Source organism: Monodon monoceros, unplaced genomic scaffold, assembly GCF_005190385.1.
Source record: "Monodon monoceros isolate NGI ecotype Baffin Bay Population unplaced genomic scaffold, NGI_Narwhal_1 Super_Scaffold_15, whole genome shotgun sequence".
NCBI lineage: Eukaryota > Metazoa > Chordata > Mammalia > Artiodactyla > Monodontidae > Monodon > Monodon monoceros.
In genome coordinates, this window is record NW_021703771.1 from 31,865,501 (window position 1) to 31,889,621 (window position 24,121).

General features: G+C 33.0%; 1 protein-coding gene across 5 annotated transcripts in view; it reads right to left on the reverse strand.

Annotated features, from left to right (window-relative positions):
- The window catches only part of ASCC3 (activating signal cointegrator 1 complex subunit 3), a 337,033-nt gene that overhangs the window by 111,284 nt on the left and 201,628 nt on the right, over window positions 1-24,121 (reverse strand). For 3 of the 5 annotated variants that reach the window (XM_029223639.1, XM_029223640.1, XM_029223641.1), the window contains 11 exons: window positions 21,359-21,523; window positions 19,582-19,668; window positions 18,544-18,720; window positions 14,808-15,033; window positions 13,087-13,241; window positions 10,515-10,613; window positions 9,376-9,544; window positions 6,048-6,268; window positions 4,650-4,735; window positions 293-459; window positions 35-180 (listed from right to left, as the gene is read on the reverse strand). In XM_029223639.1, coding sequence (XP_029079472.1) covers window positions 35-180; window positions 293-459; window positions 4,650-4,735; window positions 6,048-6,268; window positions 9,376-9,544; window positions 10,515-10,613; window positions 13,087-13,241; window positions 14,808-15,033; window positions 18,544-18,720; window positions 19,582-19,668; window positions 21,359-21,523 — 1,698 coding nt within the window. Of the gene's footprint in view, window positions 1-34; window positions 181-292; window positions 460-4,649; window positions 4,736-6,047; window positions 6,269-9,375; window positions 9,545-10,514; window positions 10,614-13,086; window positions 13,242-14,807; window positions 15,034-18,543; window positions 18,721-19,581; window positions 19,669-21,358; window positions 21,524-24,121 lie in introns of those variants that run through there. The other 2 variants (XM_029223644.1, XM_029223642.1) reach the window with 2 other exon arrangements.

A 24,121-nucleotide genomic window follows, 5' to 3' on the forward strand; every position in this document is an offset into this window, starting at 1 on the left:
TATTAAATGCCTAATTTATCAGTCTTCCACATACCTGACGAATGTTGAGCCAGTCAGCAAGGTCTCTGGCGTTAGCCAATGCAGTAGATAGTCCAACTATTCTAACAGGCTTTTCTGTGTGAGATGAGATGAAATTCGTTCGAGATACAATGACTTCTAGAACAGGGCCTCTTTCCTCCCCTAAGAAATAGGAATAATGTATGTTAATCACTTAACACAAGTTCTGATGCTGGCTGCTGCAAGTATGAAGAGTCGAAGTTTGTAAACTGGACTCAGATATAGTGGCACCCACCTAGCAGATGGATCTCATCTATGATGAGAATAGTGACTTGCTTTACATAGTTCCTATTCTGCCAGCTTCTGCTGATTCCATCCCACTTCTCTGGTGTGGTGACGATAAGGTCAGCCTTGGAAATGGATTTCATATCAGGAGTTACATCCCCTGTTAGTTCAATAACCCTGGAGAAGAATAAAAATGATCCCTTTAGTTTTTCAGGTAACACATGAACTTGGAAAAGCAAAAATATGTCTTTCAAAATAAAATTTTATTATGCTTAAAACTACTTTATCTCCCTTTGATTTCTGAAATTTTCTGACTTGAGTCCAAAACAGATGTTTCTTAATAATTCTAAGATGATTTCCTTCCATAAAATGAAGAATGTATAAAAGCAAATCATTGAAATCTAACTTTTATGCAGACATGCAAGGATATCAAACTTTGCTTTGATTATGTTTACAAAGTCTCTGCCCTATGTGATTTTATAGAGTTGAACTCATACCTCCTCCATATGTTGGAATAAACACCTTTCTAATGAGGGAAAGTGTTAACTTATTAAGACAAAAGGAGACATTTATTAAGAATATGATTATGTCTATCAAACATTTAGAGAAGAGCTAACACCTATCCTTCTCAAACTCTTCCAAAATATAGCAGAGGGAGGAACACTCCCAAACTCATTCTACGAGGCCACCATCACCCTGATACCAAAACCAGACAACGATGTCACAAAAAAAGAAAACTACAGGCCAATATCACTGATGAACATAGATGCAAATACCCTCAACAAAATACTAGCAAACAGAATCCAACAGCACGTTAAAAGGATCATACACCATGATCAAATGGGGTTTATCCCAGGAATGCAAGGATTCTTCAATATACGCAAATCAATCAATGTGAAACACTATATTAACAAGTTGAAGGAGAAAAACCATATGATCATCTCAGTAGATGCACAGAAAGCTTTCAACAAAATTCAACACCCATGATAAAAACCCTCCAGAGAGTAGGCATAGAGGGAACTTACCTCAAAATAATAAAGGTCATATATGACAAACCCACAGACAACATCATTCTCAATGGTGAAAAACTGAAACCATTTCCTCTAAGATCAGGAAGAAGACAAGGTTTGTCCACTCTCACCAATATTATTCAACATAGTTTTGCAAGTTTTAGCCACAGCAATCAGAGAAGAAAAAGAAATGAAAGGAATACAAATAGGAAAAGAAGTAAAGCTGTCACTGTTTGCAGATGACATGATACTATACATACAGAATCCTAAAGATGCTACCAGAAAACTACTAGAGCTAATCAATGAATTTGGTAAAGTTGCAGGATACAAAATTAATGCACAGAAATCTCTTGCATTCCTATAAACTAATGATGAAAAATCTGAAAGTGAAATCAAGAAAACACTCCCATTTACCATTGCAACAAAAAGAATAAAATATCTAGGAATAAACCTACCTAAGGAGACAAAAGACCTCTATGCAGAAAACTGTAAGACACTGATGAAAGAAATTAAAGATGATACAAACAGATGGAGAGATATACCACGGTCTTAGATTGGAAGAATCAACATTGTGAAAATGACTATACTACCCAAAGCAATCTACAGATTCAATGCAATCCCTATCAAACTACCAATGGCATTTTTCACAGAACTAGAACAAAAAATTTCACAATTTGTTTGGAAACACAAAAGACCCTGAAAAGCCAAAGCAATCTTGAGAAAGAAAAATGGAGCTGGAGGAATCAGGCTCCCTGACTTCAGACTATACTACAAAGCTACAGTAATCAAGACAGTATGGTACTGGCACAAAAACAGAAATATAGATCAATGGAACAGGATAGAAAGCCCAGAGATAAACCCACACACATATGGTCACCTAACCTTTGATAATGGAGGCAAGAATATACAATGGAGAAAAGACAGCCTCTTCAGTAAGTGGTGCTGGGAAAACTGGACAGCTACATGTAAAAGAATTAAATTAGAACACTCCCTAACACCAATACACAAAAATAAACTCAAAATGGATTAAAGACCTAAATGTAAGGCCAGACACTATTAAACTCTTAGAGGAAAACAGAGGCAGAACACTCTATGACATAAATCACAGCAAGATCCTTTTTGACCCACCTCCTAGAGAAATGGAAATAAAAGCAAAAATAAACAAATGGGACCTAATGAAACTTCAAAGCTTTGGCACAGCAAATGAAACCATAAACAGGATGAAAAGACAACCCTCAGAATGGGAGAAAATATTTGCAAATGAAGCAACTGACAAAGGATTAATCTCCAAAATTTACAAGCAGCTCATGCAGCTAAATATCTAAAAAACAAACAACCCAATCCAAAAATGGGCAGAAGACCTAAACAAACATTTCTCCAAGGAAGATAAACAGATTGCCAACAAACACATGAAGGAATGCTCAACGTCATTAACCATTAGAGAAATGCAAATCAAAACTACAATAAGATATCATCTCACACCAGTCAGAATGGCCATCATCAAAAAATCTACAAATAATAAATGCTGGAGAGGGTGTGGAGAAAAGGGGACCCTCTTGCACTGTTGGTGGGAATGTGAATTGGCACAGCCACTATGGAGAACAGTATGGAGGTTCCTTCAAAAACTACAAATAGAGCTACCATATGACCCAGCAATCCCACTACTGGGCATATATCCTGAGAAAACCATAATTCAAAGAGTCATGTACCACAATGTTCATTCCAGCTCTATTTACAATAGCCTGGACATGACAGCAACCTAAGTGTCCATCCATAGATGAATGGATAAAGAAGATGTGGCACATATATACAATGGAATATTACTCAGCCAGAAAAAGAAACGAAATGAGTTATTTGTAGTAAGGTGGACGGACCTAGAGTTTGTCATACAGAGTAAAGTAAGTCAGAAAGCAAAAAAGAAATACCGTATGCTAACACATATATATATGGAATCTAAAAACAAAAAAAAAAAGGTCATGAAGAACCTAGGAGCAAGATGGGAATAAAGTCGCAGACCTACTAGAGAATGGACTTGAGGATATGGGGAGGGGGAAGGGTAAGCTGTGACAAAGTAAGAGAGTGGCATGGACATATATACACTACCAAATGTAAAATAGTTAGTGGGAAGCAGCCGTATAGCACAGGGAGATCAGCTAGTTGCTTTGTGACCACCTAGAGGGTGGGAGGGAGGGAGATGCAAGAGGGAGGAGATATGGGGATATATGTATATGTATAACTGATTCACTTTGTTATAAAGCAGAAAGCAACACACTAGTAAAAAGCAATTATACTCCAATAAAGATGTTTAAAAAAAAAACAGACCAAGAATATGATTATGTGTGAGCTTCATTTCTTTTCTTAGCTTGAAATTTTGTAGATATTATAGGCAAATTCAAACATATTGGGACACAAACAAGATAACCTGGGGCAAATATGTGCCACCCCATTCTGAGAGGATATCAGATTTAGAGTGAGAAAGACAGAAATCTGAAGACTAACTCCAAATTTTAGGAAATCATTAAGTCATTTTTATATGTGTTTTGATTTGAAAAACAGAAAAAGGTCAAGATTAGTTCCTCCAAGTATAGCATTCCCAAAACTTTTACTTAGTTTTATTCATTTTTTTTACATTCTAGGTAATACATTCACATGGTTCAAAAAATATATAGTAAATAGTCTCTGTAACATGGATATTCTCCAGTCACCCAGTTCTCATTCTAAAAGAACCACATATTTATATTCTTTACCATTTTTTAAAAACAAAAGAGGGGTACTTAACTTAAAAACATTTTTTTAACTATCTCTGAAGATCATTTCTTCAGTATATAGAGTTCATTTTTTAATAGAGTAATACAATATTTTGCATTGTGTGAATGTGCCATAATTTATTTAGTGATGCTTTATTGGTCACTCAGGTTAGAATGCAATCTTGCTATTAAAAACAGTACGATAATAAATAACCTTGTCAACAGTAAAATTTTTTTAAGTCATGTTCTTCAATGATTTTTAAATTTTTGGTAAATTATTTATATGCAAAATGCCTTCTAAGTGGTTTTTGGAAGTTACCCTGAAAGATATGAAAGAAAAATAAAGAGATGTATCTTATTTTGCTTTTGCTTTTGAGTCTAGACATTTTGAGAAAATTAACTTGCCAAATAAAAGTGAAAAATGAAAGCCCTTAGTTTACTTGCAATCTTAAAACAAATGAGAATATTGATAATATTTTAACTACCATACCTTTAAATAAAAAGACTATGAAAATCACTGTAAAAGCATTCAACAGTTTTATGCAAATCTTTTACTGGTTGATCCTTTTAGATTATTCAATGCATATCATCTGAAAAAGTAAGAACTTACTTTTTACCAAGTTTTTCTTCTATTCTAACTTTCCAATCATCCATTCTTTCACGTACTAGGGCTTTTAAGGGTGCAATATATACTGCCTAAAATGGGGGTGCAAAAAGATCTCATGAAGATAGTGACATCATTTTCAAATAACGCTAAACTCGATAAAATTCATCAAAATATAACTGTCGTTTAAAAAATGTATCTTTTAATAACAAAAGACTTCAAATTTTAAATTAACAGAAAAAAGTCATTAACTTAAACAACACTTATTCACAGTAAGATATGAATATAGCACATCATAAAAATACTGACATAGAACATTTTAAGTATTTTTTTAAAAGCGCCATTTGTATTTTCTTTAGGTAGTTTATAATGAAATTATCTTTTAACATAATGTGAAAAATTTAAAAAAAACTATGAGATAATACATTACCTAGAGAAAATTAAGGTTCTACTGAAAATAGAAGTTTTTATGATCAAGAGTTACCTGAGTTATAATTCTTTCATGAAAAAAGTTACTAATTTTGAAATTCTAAAGATAAATAATCTGGTTGTTTAAATTTTAATGCATATTTTATGGAAGGCACCAATGCCAGTCATACATTTTAGGTGTTCTAACCTTTTAAAAAACAAAAATAAACAACCCCCCCTCCCAATCTTTAATAATCCAAACTTACATACAGATTATTCACTGAAAAAAAATTCTTTCCTTTATAAAATGTTTCAAACTTAGAACAGAGCTCTACAGTTGTGTTAGTATGCCTCCTAATGAATCACTCGCCACATAATAAACTGAGGAGTAGGAAAATGTAAAGCTAAGTAGGGAAGAACAGCTACTAACTGGAAATCACTGAAAAAGGAAGTTAAAACATTTCTTGGAAATGTTAGCTTTCTTGGAAAATAATGTTTCTAAAGTGAGAGTACGTCATATTTCAAGAAAGCTTAAAATCAACACTTACTTGACTTGCCACATTATTTTACATTAATGATATCATGGCCATTTGGAGAAATGGGGAATAAAAGCTGCCTCTGTATTTCCTTGTGTAATCAAGCTGTATATGTTAAAGTATTAGCATTTCCTTCATAGCCAAAGGATTTGATTATGATTAATGATTATGAATCATTATATTTCTTAAAAATATGGCTATGAATTAGGTATCTTACGATGAGGAAAGGACATGTGAGCATCGATATGTACATCAGAAATCTAACTAAAGGACTCCAAAGTTTAATATAAATTTTCTTGTGGCCAGTTATTCTAATACTGATCTGAGCTCCCCTGGAAAATTCACCAAGAGTGACAAATGTATTCATCGAGTCCTGCCAGTATGTTTAGAACTGGCTAGTTTACAGATTATAAACTATGCTTTCTAATTGAATGTAAGCATGTGATTGTTTCCAACTGACCTTTGAAGTAGGGTACCTGTTGAAGACTCTGAAAATGGCTAATTCAGCTGCAACAGTCTTTCCTGATCCAGTGGGCGCTCCAAGTAGGACATTACAGTCTGTGTGATACAGCGTATGAAATATTTGTGTCTGCACAGGGTTAAAGTGGCTAAAATTGTATAGTGCTTCATATGCTTCACATCCCAAAGCTGTGATTGGTAAAGGCTGAAGATCCAGTAATTCTGAAAAGATTCAACAGGTACATACAATAACTGGAAAATATGCACAATATTGAATACTGTCTCTTAGAAATAAATTATAATAATCCTCAATTCTTTAGAGGGAAAAAAGGATTAACAAATTCTTACATACTAGTTATCAATCTTTTTTTCCATTATGACATTTATAATATTGACATGTCGGAAACTTTTCTGGGGTAGCTACCTCTAAGACAGTGCTAATGATACATCTTTCTCTTCCAATCAGGAAAGTGATTTGAATGACAGGTAAATGAAAATATGCATGTTTTAGAAGAAACCTAAATCTATACCAATCTGTAGAAGAAGGAAAACCATTTGCAAACTTCAGTAGTAGAATGGTTACTAACAACAAGTTACTGTTCATCTGTTAGACAACTGACAAAACAGAATGGTCACGTGAACTGCTGTTCTAGCCAACGCAAACTAGTATGAACTTAAAATAATTCCAAGAAGAAACTTGGGTGGGAGTTTTAAATCATAGCCTGACTGGGTAAATAAGAACTGTGCTGGGAAAACATTGAAAGAAACTAGATTTAATTGTAAATCATTATGTAGACTAGAGGTCTAGGAGATTAGAAAATAAAAATGATTTCGAGAAATAAACTTATACCTAGATACCCTTGAACTTGATAGTCATTTCATTTTCGTATAATCCAGAAAGGTATCAGTTGGCTACTCTCAGGATTACTTCCTGGAAGATGACTCTACTCATTTGAAGTTTGAGTAAGAAGGGGAAAAAAATCAGTAAGGGGACATGGTGGTTTGTATCTTGAGTTAGATCTTCATCATACAGTTTCAGATGGGAAAGTATGCAGAATTCTCTCCTCAGAAAATGTATTTAAAAGTAAAAAAGCTAATTTAAAAAATATTATCATTGCTCCATTGCTCTACTCTATTACACAGGTAATTGAGAACTGTATGTTTCTTATACCAGATTACAATATCCTATATTTTTTGTAGCACTGAAAATCAAGAAGGGAGGAAGTCTTAACTTGCAATGCTAATCAAAGCATAGACATATTCTTAATAAAGACTAAAACAAATAAATATTTTGGCATTTATTGACAATGTTAAATTAAGATGCTTTACTTCTGTGAAAGATGAAGACATTTTCCTGACTGATTTGAGCTCAGTGAGATGCCTATATGTATACTTGGAGCCAAACAGAACTAGCCATCATTGAGGTTACATCATGCATTTAAAAAAAAATTTAATTAATTAATTAATTTATGGCTGTGTTGGGTTTTCATTGCTGTGCGTGGACTTTCTCTAGTTGCGGCGAGCAGGGGCTACTCTTCATTGCGGTGCGCGGGCTTCTCACTGCAGTGGCTTCCCTTGTTGTGGAGCACGGGCTCTAGGCATGCAGGCTTCAGTAGTTGTGGCATGTGGGCTCAGTAGTTGTGGTTCGCAGGCTCTAGAGTGCAGCCTCAGTAGTTGTGGTGCGTGGGCTTAGTTGCTACGCGGCATGTGGGATCTTCCCAGACCAGGGCTCGAACCCGTGTCCCCTGCATTGGCAGGTGGATTTTCAACCACTCCGCCACCAGGGAAGTCCCACATCATGCATTTTTAATATCAATTGGTATGTCATGGTGGTACGTTTATTTCTTTTAAAAATGTAGTCAGAAAATCAGCCAGTTATATAAATAAGGTGACGTGCTTGGCCACTCAACAAAGAAGTGATTAAATGAGCATTAAAATATAATGTTAACACATGTTAAAATCAGGTACTGCAGCCAGAGAGACCCAGTAGTGATGTTGGTAGCATACGTTTTAAATGAAAGCACCAAACATTTTTATGTATTTTATTTTGAGATTCTAGATATCACAAAGCATATTTGATAAAAGAAAACCAGAAAGGTCCTCTTCAATGAGTAGATTAGTAGATACTGCAATCACATTATTTTTCTAGGTTGACAATTTTTTAGTTTTGCTCTGTCAAGATATCAAAGTGGTATTAAGTTGTATTTTAAAGTATCTCTCTTTAAGATATGCTAAGATAATGAACAAAGTACAAAAATGACAAAGATTAAAGTCCCATTAATGCCTACTTTACCTTCCCAAAAGATTGTCAAATAATGTGTTCACTGAAAGCAGTAAAAACTACTATTTTTATTCTGAAAAAACAAAGAATTTGTCTTCGGAAGACTTATATGGAAAAGAGAAATTGACTTTCATTTTGCTATAAATTAAGGGTCTCTCGAAATCTTTACTCATCCATTATGAATTCTCAATGAGAAGAAATAAACTTAATATACTAATTAGTTAATAGATTAGCCTCAAGATATTTTTGAAATAGAATATTTTATAGGCCACTTAAAAGTATCATTATAAATATTTATTCATGAAAATTTGCTTCTTTAACAAGTCAAAATAGAAAGGCACTCAATCATGTTATAAAAATTTAAAATGGATTTTTGTCAACTATCAAACACTGAAAACAATGAAAAACACTGCTATATGATACTGCAGATCACCGCATACCCTTTTATAATGTTAGTGTGGAAGAAAAGAACCAATATAAAGAGTATATGTTGTTTGTAAGACACAAACTGACTCGAAGTATACGTGAATCCATTCTGTAGTAATACCATAACCTGACTCCTTAGTATTAGCACTTTTTGGTATAGAAGCACACTATATGGAGGAAAAAACCCTACAATTCATTTTAATTAAATTAACATACTAAAAGTAAGTTTAACAGTAATAAATGCAAGGAAAAAAGGATATCTCAAAAGTTTCACAGAGAGCACAGATAAAATGACAACACTTGCAATGAAAAAGGAAGGAGATGTGGAGAAATTATAATGTAAAAATAGAGATCAAGGCATAGTAATACAGAAACAGTGAGTCTCATGCTTGTTAGATTATAAAAATTGAACTAGTCTTAATGTTTTGGGATCTCAAATAAAAAAAATATTAAGGCCTGCCATTTGATCTGATTTTGAAAAGTCTCTTTTCAAACTGTATTGACAAATAGGTTGGATTTTTATTCAGATTCAGGCAACTTTAAAGCATAGACACTTTTCAACATGAGCTAAAACAACAATTTTGGAAAAATCAATGATTCAAGTTACTATTCCATATGTTACCTGTATGGGGAGGATGTCTCTCTGGTAGAATCAGATGTTGAAAGTTAATAATACATACAGCCTCAGCTCCTAACCATCGATCAGACACTGCTCGGATGTAATATTGAGAAGGCAAAGGCTCAAAAATAGGGATTGTAAACACCAGCAGTTGAGCTTCTTTACTAATGACCTAATGTGAAATAAAGTCTAAAATGAATATGGCTATTCTAGTAGCATAAAGGCTTTATTAGTCTCTTGTAAAAACAATCGTATCTATAGCAGTATGTACTAAAGATAAAAAAAAATCTTGGATTTCTAAATAGCTGAGATATTCAGATACTTCAGAAACTTGTAGGTGGTTCCCTTCTGAGGATACGTGATATTACAGAAGGAAAAACATACACTCAGTTTATATTATTTACATATGCATATCATCATGTATTAACAGGTTATCAACTTGACTCATTATCAGAATTTTCCAAAATTCATTCATTCAAGTACTTTACTTCATTAATTTTTACCAAATTATTTACTCAATAGTTTTCTTTAAATTCTTTGACTACCATAAGTGGAATAACAGAACACTTGACATAAATAGAAGATAATCATGAACACAAATGCAATGAAAATAAAATATGGCTATAAAATTCTATGGGTGTCCACTCAAGCCTAAAGCTAGCTTGCTTTCTCTTTGATAAAAAGAGAAATTAGGAATGAAGCATCACAGTTAAAGACAGCTTTCATCAAATTGAGTCTTTCTCTTGAAATTTATAGAGAATTTAAAAAACAATATCTTTTATACAATGTGATTCAATATTCTTTAGTACTGTGCTTATGTAACACCTAAAGTTATTAATTTTTATTTATTTAATTTTTAAATATATTATTTATCCCACCCACCCCTCTGGAAGACATGCCTTAAACCATTAGAAAGATTATAATTAAATTTCTCAAATGAAAATCACTTTGAATATATGAATACTATAACATTTAATTACTATTTTCTTTTAAAACCAAACAGAAACATAAAAAATAATACATAAAGCTTTAATTGCACTATGAAATTATAGAGAAATAAGTAAAAATAGAAAGTATTTAGTTTACATTTTCTTCCTAATGACAGCAACATAATAAGGATAGAGCCATATATACATATTTACCTGTTTTTTTAGAACTAGGAAATTCTCTGAATGATAAATATGATCATTTGTAGGATCTTCTACCCAAATCCACCAGGGTTCTCCTACTGTCCCATGGACCTGGAAGAAAAATAGTATCCTAATACTATATACTGTAATTCGAGTAAGGGATACTGTTGTTTGTATTCCCAGCACCCATTCCTCTCTCTCTTTTTAACAGATTTATTGATATGTAATTTACATAACAAAGTTTACTCATTTAAAGTATACAGTTCAATAGTTTTAATACATTTACAAAGTTTTGTGACCATCTTTGTAATCTAATTTTAGGACATTTTTATCATCCCCCAAAGAAACCTTGTACCCTACCTATCCCCCATCCTCCCAACCTCCAACCCTGGACAACCACAATCTACTTTCTTTCTCTATAGATTTGCCTTTTTGGAACACTTCATATAAATGGAATCATATATATGAAATGATTTTGAGACTGGCTTCTCTCACTTACCATAATGTTTTTGTTCATGTCATAGCATGCATCAGTCCTTCATTCCTTCTTATTAACAAACAATATTCCATTGGATAGATACACTGTATTTTGTATACTCATTGCTCTTTCTTTTTTTATTCCTAATAAAGCCTAGTCTTGTTTAGTACTCACACCTCTCTCATGTAATTCAGAAGGTAACCCCACCTCCCAGGATAATTTTGGTTAGCATACACTAATCAGCTTATGGTATCCCCCTTACAACAGGTTGTGGTGAGGGGTAGGCATGTGCCCAATACCAGCCCAGTTAGGCTTAAGAAAAGGTGTTCTGGCCCATGCTCTGGGCTGCTGCAGGTGGGGTATTTTTCCCTCTCTCTGTTAAATGTGAACAAGGAAGCATGAAAACATTTGGGAAGTAGCCAACAATATCAGCAGAGCAAAAAGATGGAAAGATCCTGGGTCCGGAAGAGTATCATTAAACAGAAGACTCAATCATCTTCAGGGCCTATTCTACCTGTGGACCTATCATATTATGTAAGATGATATATCTTCTGCTTAAGTCAGTTTGAGACAAGTCATATTTGCTATTCTTGCAGCCAACAGCATTCTAACTGATAGAAGCAACTATGAACAATTAAGTACTCCATTCTAACAATGAGTTAAACCAAATTGTGGGAGACTTATTATGGATCCTTTTTATTTTATTTTTGGCCGCACTGGGTGGCTCGTGGGATCTTAGTTCCCTGACCAGGGGTTAAACCTGGGCACCCAACAGTGGAAGCGCGGAGCCCTAACCACTGGACCGCCAGGGAATTCCTATTATGGATCTTGATACAAGAAAACAGGATGAAAAAACATAAAACTTTTATGCATTTGAAAATATAAAAACTTGAAATGAGTTTATGGCTACTTGTAATTTTATACTTTATGTAAAATTCTATATTTATAAAGATATTAAATAAAATTTTGTATTATCTTGTCCTCACAGAAATTCTAGGAGAAAGATAATTATTATTATTATACATGTTTACAGATGAGGAAACTGAAGGAATGAATGGTTAGGACACTTTAAGATCAATGGTAGATTTGGGTTAGGACTATGGTTGTGTAACATCACAGAATAAAATGCATTCACTTTAAAGATGTACCAATGTCAGGTAATGCAGAAGATATTTACTTACACTTAACTAGAACCTTACAATTACCATGTAAAGTGAGCATTGCTATACTACATTTACTGATTTACTTGTCTTCCCCCCACTGGCTTCTTGAATGAAAGGACTGACACGTACTTGCCTGTATGTACAATCTCTTTTCTACTGTACTCTTTGCTCAGTAACTGGTGCAAAGACAGACCTTAAGAATTACTGACTGAATAAGAAGAGGATCCAGAGTATATAGTAACAGCTAAGGTCTGGAAGAAAGAACAGAAGTAGGGGTAAAAACAGAAACAGAAAAGTGATGGGAGCCAAAGAAGGACATTTTCAAGGACAATGTATAGGACTGAATGTTCAGAGAAGTAAAGAAAATAACTAAGGAAAAGTCATTTATTATGGCAATCAGTCAGTCTTTGGTGATCACTGAAGAAGTAGTCTCAGCAGGAAACAGGTGACCAGGAGGAAAATGCAGATTACTCTTTCTACAAGTCTAATGGTAAAGAAGAGAATGATAGTTTGAGAAACCTCAGGATTTTAAAAGGGCCCTTTTAGCATGAAGAATCTTGAATTTTGAGTAGGTTAAAATGACAGAGTAAGAAGAGCTGGAAAAAATGAAGATCACATAGAGAAAAATGAAAGAAGATAGAATTAAGCAAAGTCCCTATGGAGCTGAATCCACTAAACCATTATACAATGTGAAAATTTAGGTTTCCTAAAATGTTCTGAAGGGGTCTCACTGGTTGACATATTATTAATATATTATACCACATGCTTATCTGGAGGATGAGAGTAAATAATACTATTGATACAATGTTTTAAATGATTCTTCGATATATGTTCTTTTTAAAGGTTTTTCTATATGCCTTGAGGACAGACGTAAGGAGGTGTAGTTGAACCTGCAGTACAGACATTTTTCCTTAATGCAGATTTAGGTGTTTTCCATTTCTACCTGATCATTCCAAGTGAAGTCAGGACAGACGCTGAGCGTCACTCGGAGGACAGTCCGTGTGATGGGCTGAATGGACGCTTCCATTGTAACAGAAGGAATCTGATGAACACACTGTTTGACCTTGAGCCCAATATTCACATGATGCAGAATGTGACCTGCAGGGAAAATGTCACTTAGAAGAAATGTGTCCAGACAGAAAAAAGCAATATAATCTGACTTGTAAATGGGATTTCAGAGAAGGTGCTTTTATTGCTTGTTTTATGATTTGCTATGTAGAATAGCTGACATTCTTGACCTGGCATGTTTGAATATTTTGTAATAGTTAACTTGAATTAGCAATTCATAGCTCTGTAAACCAGTATCAAGGTTTTTTCAGCTATTAATAGGGTTCTTAAAATTACTGAGACTTGATAGTGTTTAAAGTACTATAAACAGTTCCACTTTTCTCCTAGCCAGTTTAAGACTCATTATAGAAATATTCAGTATTTTGTGAAAACAGTCATTAATTTATTCAAGGCCTATTTCAGAACTCTATAACCATGATGGAAAATGCTTTACTAATCAAACATAACTAACTTATCCATACCATTTCCAGAAAACAAAGATAAAAATATAAAATATGGCCAGTCCAGCACAAAATTAACCACTTATACATATTTTCATAAATGATCAGATTCTGAAATACAGATACAAATGGAGGCACCAGGGTGGGGGTGAGGGTCACAAACAGATGTGACTAAACATTTTCCTACTCCAGGCCAAGCGACTAAGCGGAAATAGATTCTATCTTATAGTATCAATATTTCTTGTATGTCTTGGTGCTTCATAATATAATTTTTAAAGCATATTTACAAGTAAATCAAAATGTTTTATGTTCACCAAAGTTTGAAAATCTAAAGTGATTTTCCTTATTTTAATAAAATATTTATGTTACCCAAGGTGAATAATCTCAACTTCCTAGTTTGTATTCTCAATTTCTCTCTATTTTTATTGATGCCTCCCCTTTTCCATTCCATCTGAGAAGTATTCTTCTTATTATACAAGGGAAATAACTATCTCAGCCTCTCTACACATCTACGAACCTTTCACCAGGTCCCTCTATTTCTCCTCAGCCTGACTCCCTTCATGTGTAATGTCTATTCTATTCAGAATCTGAAATATTACCTAATCAATGTTTGTCCAACAGAATGTTAAGGTGCATGGCAATGTATGTAGGGATAATTTTTCAATATTTTGTGAAAAACATAGAAGACCAAATACTATTTACACACCGATACCAACTATGTTTAAAGATCTATACATGTGTAATGATGAAGCTCATTTAGAAACTGAAGAAATGTAGGGTTTAATGTTGACATACTTTTTTGCTGTAATACTGCTGATATACATAACAAAGACGATGAAATGAAATGAACAAAAGAAATAAATTGAGAATAAGCCTCACTGACTAATTCTCATCATTTGTAGCTAAGATTCTATCTGTAAAATACTCAAGGGTGTGACAATCTAAACTCCATTTTAACTGCTAATTCTATTGAGTAACTTAATAAAATTTAGAGAGACTTTTGCCTGAGTTTAGATCAATGTAAAAGAAATTTCATAAAAATGGTAAAAGTTCATCTTTAGTAATGTGGAAATTCACAATACTTTTTTTTTTACATCAAGTGAAATATTTTAACTGCATGAAACAGTACATTAAAACATTTTTGCTTCCTTCTTACCTATTTCATCTTTCCTCATGTCTTTCAGCTTATCCACAGTAAGATTTTTTTCTTCTAATCTTGTTAGAATGTGTGGTGGTAAGACTGAAAATTGTCTCAAAGGGCTAGCCCAACCCCAGAGCCTCTTGTCGATGACTTTACTAAGATTCAGGAGCCTATAGGTCATGGCAGGCCAACGTTTCCTCAGAGCAATTTCAAAAAGAGCACGGACAATTCTAGCTGCGTTCTGAAGAATGAAAAGGGGGATTGGTGGTTAGGTCCAATGTAATTTTAAATTTGTCAATAAATTTATTATTCTGACTCAGTTTCAAAAGTATGTCTAGCTGCATCCTTTAATTGTGGGCAACATCTATCCTCATATAACCCTAATTATCTTTATTACTTCTACACAAGAATAATCATATCCTTTATATGTGGATGTTATCCTGTTTAACTCTCCAAGAGTAGCTTTATTTCCCAGTCCTTAGGAAGCTCCACCTCACACCCCCTAAACAAGAATGAAGTAGGAAGAGACAAAAAAAAAATACAAAGTATTTGGGAAGGTGCTGAGGCCATTTTAGAATCTAAGAGACAGCAAAGGATGCCCTTGGGTATATAGTGGAATGATTAAATTTATAAAGCTATTTAGAGAAATAAGGAAGGCTTTGGGGTCCAGTCAGAGAGAACAATTAGTGAGAGAAGAGCAACAAAGAAATACTGATGAGTGCAACTAACCCATATTAATGGCTCCTGTATAAACCAAGCAGTATGCTTACCGCTTTGCATATATTATCTCATTTAATTTTTATGACAACTCCATTTGACTGGTCTTGTTATTATGATTTTATAGATGAAGATACTAAAGTTTGGTGAGGTTAATAATTTGACCAGGAGAGTTGGTGTCAGAGTATCTATTGAAAGTCAGAACTAAACAATGCCAAACTTAACTCCAAAATTCTAAATTCAGTGATCTGAGGATAACTTCATTAGTAGACATACAGAAAGTTACAATGATTGAAGCCTTTTTTCACATCTCTGTAGTTTGTTTTTCTTCCTTCCCTCTATTGTTAACTTTGCAGACTGTTTTATGGAAGATTATTTTTAAAATCATGAGTTTAGAGACACCTTACAATATCTATTTTCTATGTTTAAAATAAGATTAACCTTTTATTTCTCCTTAGCCTAGAGGAGGCATTACTCAATAAAAATAAAAAGTATTCTTGATAAATAAAAAATAAAAATATGTCATTACATCTGTATTTGAAAATGAAGAATGTTAAATCTGATCAAAATCATAAAAAGAGATGGAAAAGAGTAAGATTTTAAATAGCAAACAGATGATCCGGCTTGAATTATGAGGTGAAAAATGATCATAAGAATTAAGGACTTTGGTTTTATATTTTACATAAAAGGTGTTATTCATCTTTAGATAAATTCGACTACTTTGTTTCAGTATTAGAAATTTAAGAACAAATGGTATTTGACGTATGGGGATAGCTGTAACACCTGTTAAAAATTGACGGGATATCTCTTATTAGGCCCAGAAAATGATACGTAAAATGAATATTTTGATTTTTATAGCTATCAAATAGATCTTCCTACAGCATGCTCAGTTGCTCTTCTAAAAAAATTGCCAGGCTAATTTTCTCAACTGTTTGAAAGTATGTTTTTATATTTCAGAACCTATAGTTGTTCCCCAAAAGCTAAAAGAAATGGAAAGAGAAATCCCATGTGAGAAGATACCAACAGGACATTTTAATCTGAAATGATATAAATTGCATGGGAATAATGATCAAAATCTCTAAACATGTAGAAGATAAATATAGGCCCCTTTATAAAATCATAGAATATCTGAGCTAAGGATTTATCTTAAGGGCTGAGAGAATAAAGTTTCAGAAATATACAAGGAAGTACCAATTTACAGAGCTGAGAGAGTGCTTGTGGAACTACTGATGGCTAAAACTAAAACAAAAAACACACACAAAACCAAAACAAAACCAACCCCCCCAAAAAAATCAACAATAATTTACCTAACATATTCAAGAATGATAAACCCATAATAGCTTTTTTTTTAAAAAAGGGATTCTTATAGATATATCCTCAATCTTTTGAGACTGACTTTCTGGGTACCAATCATGAAGAAACTGTAAGTTTTATATTGTAAAGCAATTCGTAAATCAGTCTCTGATGATATCTTCATAATCTTGAATCAAACAGAAATGTGGCCAGATTGTTCATCCAGAACACAGTAAAGCTTTACCTTTTAGTTAAATCATTAACTATTGCAATATAAAATCATTAGATAAAATAAAACGACAATATTATATTATTTTTCAGAAAAACATAAAACAAAAGACTTAAAAACAATGGTTCCTTATAGAGGCTTTAGGTTTTTGAGAATATATGCATTTTTCTATGGCACAAACATATGTGTTCCAAAATGAAAAATAAAAAAAAAATGTTTTCACCACATCCACATTTACTTTATATAATATATGAAATCATCACCTGGTTTCTTGGTTACTTTGATTAAATTACTGCATTCATTCAAACTGTTTACCAATATATCTTGGTTTACGTTTGCAAATATTTCATGTTTACAGTTATTTCAAAGCACTCTGGGGTATTCATAGCTGTTAATAATAATTCATTTAGGGGCTTCCCTGGTGGCGCAGTGGTTGGGAGTCCGCCTACTGATACAGGGGACACAGGTTCGTGCCCCGGTCCGGGAGGATCCCACATGCCGCGCAGCAGCTAGGCCCGTGAGCCATGGCCGCTGAGCCTGCGCGTTCGGAGCCTGTGCTCCGCAGCGGGAGAGGCCACAGCAGTGAGAGGCCCGCGTACCGCAAAAAAAAAAAAAGAAATAACAATAATAATTCATTTAACACAAACATACTCTTTCTATATTAAGTCTTTGAGCAAAATTACAAACATAAAATACACAGCGGAATATTTTCTATATTTAAAATAAGATTAACCTTTTATTTCTCCTTAACCTAGAGGAGGCATTACTCAATAAAAATAATTTAAAAAGTATTCTTGATAAATAAAAAATATCTTTTAAAAAAGTACACCTAGAAGGAAAACCTCTCATTTGAAAGGTAAATACTGAAAACAAAATCTACTTTATATCATATAAAGGCTTGAATATTAAAAACATAAATATTACAATATTTTATACTACAGTAATTTAAAAAACTTAAACATTTAATGAGCTGTAATTTACGGATTAATTTTCCTTCAGTACTCAATTTGTAAGTATCAACAGTAGGAAAGAAAGATTACCTTTTTTATAAAAGATATATCATACTTAATATATGGTATGGGGTATATTTATTAAGCCTTGTTTAATGGTTAAAAACAACTGTTCATATTTCTAACATCTGGGGAATGCTACAAAGGTTCCACAATCTTTTCTTTTCACTTGAAATATTCTTGTACTATTGCCCTTCCTAAGTAAAAGATGTGAACTTTATCATTTAAAACAGAAAAAAATCAGATATTGATATTTTAAAACTCTAAAATGTAAATAATAGCAACATCAAAAAAAGCCAAACCAACCACCAAATCCCACCCCTGCTCCTGATCTAACAGCATAGATGGCATAAAAAATGTACAAATTAAACAGAACCAGTTCTAAGATAAAATGGTAATTTGACAGCATGTCACAATGCAATACATTCATAGTATAGCATGAATTAATTCCTTGAATCTCTAAAAGTAACCAAGGAAAACAGGAAGGGAGTAATATTCTTACCTGTGCAACGTATGCAGAATCTGATATAAGGGAGAAACTGTCCACCTCCCCTCGGCTGATATAAGTTTGTAGTAGGATGTTTATTTTCCCATAACTGTTCTCTACACCTCCAGGAGCTGAGAGTTCACAGAAGTTGTTTAATAAGGCATCTAACTCCTCTATTTCCTCTTCTCTGACCTGGAAGAATCAATGTTTTTATAGGATTATTTGGGCTGATTTATTTAAATTTTTTATATTGAAATTAAACCACATTGCATGTTTTCTAAAAGTTTCCATCTGTGATAACTCAAGTTTCCTTTTGTATACTAAAATAATAGCAATCTTTTCATAGGTAGCTAATAAAATACAATGAAAAACTATCTTGATGCTGATAAGACTACATTTTATTATTCATCACCAATATTAAAATTGCCATTGACATATACAAATTTGATATGTCACAAAAATTAAGTCTTCTGACCTCACCATCCTTCAACTGATGAGATTTCATTTTTTATTTGACCAGAGTAAAACCTCTGCCCAAATGGATTAGGGCAAACTTGAATTATCTTCAAACGCATCCATTACAGTCATATATTTGTATATGGTATAAGGCATTCATAGCTTAAAGCTGTGAAGTACTATGATTCAAAGTATTAAAGTTTTCACTGTTAATAAGATTAAATTATAATATGGGTACAGAAATATTCAAATCTAAGTTTGAATCATGCATGTCCTTTATATTTTCTTCAGTGAACCTTATATTGCAAATAAACCAAAATCTACACACTATATTCTCTGCTAGTTTCATTACTGCAAAACCTATTTAAATTATGTTTGATTTGCAGTAGAGAGCAAAGAATGAGGTCAGGTATGACATACTATCAAAATCTAGGATAGTGGACATTGTTGATAAATGGAAGAACATTGCTGGTACTCAAAATGTGAAGTGTCATACAGCTTATATTGTATCAGGAATAACAATTAATTATGAACTTTTATAAATGAATCAACACATATGTGTTATATGCATTTGATTTAAGCTTCAAGTAATCTTACCTTGATTTGATCAAATTCTTCAGCTTTGGAGACTATAGCAAAAATATCACTTTCTGTTTTGTGAGCATCAAAGAATTCATTGAAGGTCTACCAAAGTAAGTGTTATATTTGATTAACATAGAAGGTCCAGTAAAATATTTTAAATTAAAAATGTGACTATAAATCACACATTCTAAGAGAACATCTGAGCCCTAGAATATGCAGTTATAATGTCTGTAGCATACTGTTCCAAAATCATCATTTTAAACATCGTCAAATTTATCAAAGACTAAAAAACATTCCCCAAACAAAATTAGCTAGAGAAGACCTTTAGAAGCAAAAAGATCTATAAAATCAGTTAATGAAACTTACAACAGATATCTAAAACAATGTTCAGCATAACATTCTTGTCTTGGCTCATTTTCAGCATGGGCATATGTAAATCTGCACCATTCATCAACTTAAAGCTGATCATATATCACATAAAATTCAGAGAGGAATAACTAAAAATATGTAACTTAAGATTCTGGCAAATATATCACAACAGTGCTAGTTAGGGCATACAGAAATTCAGGAAACTGGAAAGAAAAAGAATCAAAACAAAAACAAAGCTGAAGAAAGGCTACAGTCCCTGAAAGAGAGCTGCAAACAGGCTTAAGATGTAGTTTGGCAGCAACACACTACCAAGTGGACAAATGAGAAAGGTAACTTAATGGACAAAATGAGTTGACATGAGTAGGTGATGGCAGCAACAGAGGGAGAGGGAAAATGTTTTGGTTAGAGGAACTACCAGATCACGGTTGTGAGTAATATATGTTAAAAGACTTTGAAGAAACCTAAAGTGCTGTACAAACACAAGATTTATGTGCGGCAAGATGAGGAAAAGCTATTATGCATGTGAAAATGTTTTCTGAAACATGTTATCTGCATAATAAGCACATGTTAAATAAGTACAAAACAGATTTCATATAGGCCTTGGTGTTCATATTTCTGAAGAAATTTCATCTTAGTGATTTCTATTACTTTTACATTTAAAAAACAATTTTAAGAACAAAAATAAAAATGAACATAAAAAAAATCAAACTTTCTCTCTATAAAAAGAGTAAAGAGTAAAAATTCACCTTAATCCAACTCCCTTCAAATTTAAGTCCCCTCCTCACAGGTAATCACTATTAAGTTTTCTCATGTATTAACATGTGAAGGTATATACGTAGGTATAGAAATACACACGAAGACAAGTATATATTCTTTAAAATGTAGATATTAGAGTGGCTCCCTACCTTACATAAGATTACATTAAAAGGTAACAGGCAAGGATACAACTGTGTAGTAAAAATTACCTTTGAAAAATCTCTTCAATTATCCAAATAGTACAGCTCAGTGCCCTGATATTTTCATTAGTTTTTATAATTCTTTTTAGTCAGTGTTTCTCAATAACTTGCAATTAATTTTTCAACTTTTTATTCATGGATATCATTAAGCCATCAGACTCCACTTTAAATCATTCAGGCACTCATTCCAGAGGTCTCACCAATGTGCTCAATGGTTTTAGGTTTGGGTGCGTCTACTGCTTGGGATATACTCATTGAACGGGATGGCAAGAGGGTCCTGAATATTTATAGTTCTATTTTTTTTCTTATCTTTACTGAGTGTATGTTGTTGAATTCATAAAAGTCAAATGCATTTTGTTCTATTAGTAGCTTTTGTTATTTTGCATGAATACTATATTTTGAAGTCTAGAAAGTATCTGCATGTAAAGACAAACATATTATTCTGTTTGTTCCACTCAGTATACTACCTCAATAGTGCTGTATTTAATATAGTAGTGGCTGGCAGTTCTACCCAAATCAGTTGAGGAAAAATATCCAGTTCGTTCCTCAAAACGAATCATCCGAGCTTTGTCTAGTTTCCGTCCAACTTCAATGACCAACTGTTCTCGATGCTTTGCTAATGTTGGGTCAATCTACAGGAAAAAAAAAAACACTTGAATAATTCTTCAGAGAGTCGTCATTTGCAAATGTATACCTGTTATGGAAATTAAAATTTTCTGTTGATGCTTTAGTTAGTATAAATTTTTTATTATAATTTTAAAAGAATGCATTTTTTTAAAAGATAGGACATAATTAGAAAATACTTTATTCCATTAAGAAAGCTTTAAAATTAACTAAAATTATTAATCTGTATATTATCTTCAGATAGTAATATTTTAGAATCTAAAATTCCTGTATAGTCTTATAATCGTTAAGATTAATAAGGATTAGGAATTAGATACATGAAAAAAAATCACTGCTTTCTCCCTCCCACACTAAAATAAATAAGAATTTAAAAATATCAAACCACAGTCCTATTTAGAGAAATGATAGTGAGAATGTTCTCCTCCGTTCAAATAAAGGTATACAAAAATAAATTAAAAGTCATCCTTTCAAAAGCATGGTTTTAGTGTTCTAGCAGTTTTTATAACTGTTGATGGGAAAACCCATTCTGCCTATAATGGTAATAGAAGCAAAGAGTAAAATCAATTTGACAATGAATTTCTGAATAGTTTAGAAATTATTACAGTATTTTTCTAAGCAGAAAGGACATTTAACACAAGATATTAACAAACACTCCTGTTACTATGATGTGTGTGTGTATATAAATATATGTATATATTTATAGCTATAAAGTGAAGTATGACCTTTAAAGGGGGGAGGGGGAAGTATAAAATACTTTAGGAATCAATTAATGAGTTAATACTCCTACCACTTGTTCTAACTTAGATTTTTATGGCAGCTTATTCATGCATCAAATATAGCTAAAATAAATGAGCAAATCATAATGAGACAAAGGAAAATCAACTGTAGGGAAATAAGATGGAATCCAGTCACATTAGCAAATACAAAAAGTCTTAAATATTTTCTGTAGGTAACATACTGTACATTTCAGGCTCATCTTATGAAACCATTTTATTAATCACATATTATTAAACCATTAAAAAGAATTAAACTACATGATCTGTGTTAATTCACATGAGTCTTGTGGCTACACATTCTTTCTGAGTAATAAAATAAAAACACTTAGGTCAAAAAAATAAGAAGGTAAGATTCTCTGAACTGTGAAGGTTATAAAACTTTGTATCTCAGAAAGGAAAAAAGCCACTTTTTACACTAGAAAATTATAAAAAAAATGACTTCCAATATTAACCTGGTATGTAAACAAAAATCAATTGATGTGTTTATCTTGTCCCAAGATTTGATATGCCTTAGCCCATGAAAAAATACATGTTGTGTTTGGTCTTCCTTTACCCCTTCAGAATATTTTCATAGTGCCATTGACTCTTTTCACAAAACCCACATTTGTAATAAGAATAGCTAGTGCCGGGCTTCCCTGGCGGCGCAGTGGTTGAGAGTCCGCCTGCCGATGCAGGGGACACGGGTTCGTGTCCTAGTCTGGGAAGATCCCACATGCCACGGTGCGGCTGGGCCCGTGAGCCATGGCCGCTGAGCCTGCGCGTCTGGAGCCTATGCTCCGCAACGGGAGAGGCCACAACAGTGAGAGGCCCACGTACCTCAAAAAAAAATGGGGAAGAATAGCTAGTGCCTTATTCTTTAAAATTTATAAAGGTACAGGTTACAATACACCTACATTTTATAACTGAGAGCGATCTGGTTGTAAAAGATATCCATTTGAAGATTAGCACAGATTTTAACTGAGAAGAATAAAGGTAGCTGAATTCCCCCATCTACAGTAAACCTAAGTATAAAAACCAAATGATTTCAGATGAACAGCTTCATAACTAGTTGCTGCTGCTATTTTTCTTCTTTTTTTTCCCTCCTAAATCTTAAGTTTCCATTTTCCCATGGTCAAAGTTACTGTATATGAAAAGGAAAGATAAAAAAAAGATAGGCCACTGCTTTGATACAAAATGGAACACACACACACACACAAAATTATCATTATTAGTAAATAGAGGAAAACTATAATTCCAAGTTAAATTCAACTTCTTTGCTAATTTTGATTTAACACTAATGAATATCGATATGATGGTGGTGAAATCGTATTTTCATTAGACAACAACTGGATTTTACCTGTAATTAGGAAGCATTTACAGGGTATAAAGCAGAGTTTAAAGAAAAGACAATCTGTAAGCTATGTGGACCACAGAGCTGTGAAGTTTATAGGAAGAGCTGTGACCACATGCATCTGATTCTCAGTCTGTGTGCACAGCAGAACTGATCCAGCCTCCAAACTGTTAAGATAGTAACTCATTAATGCTATCTTTTAATTTAGGAACAAAGGCTTAGAAGGACTTGATAAGAAGAATATACTGTATATAATATAAGCCTATCATTAAAAGTGGTTTCTAAGTTTCCTCATGTCTGGTTTATTCTAAAAACTAAATTTAAAAAATATAGTTAAAAAAATAGCAAGATACTAATATCAAATGGAAACTTATCTGAGCAGTAACTTGATAATAACATAAAGATCAGTGGAAAAGATGTATAAAGAAAGTGAAATAATTACCAGGGACAAATTTAATTTTCCTTAGTATTTTCTAAAAAAGATTAAAGCTCTTTGTTTT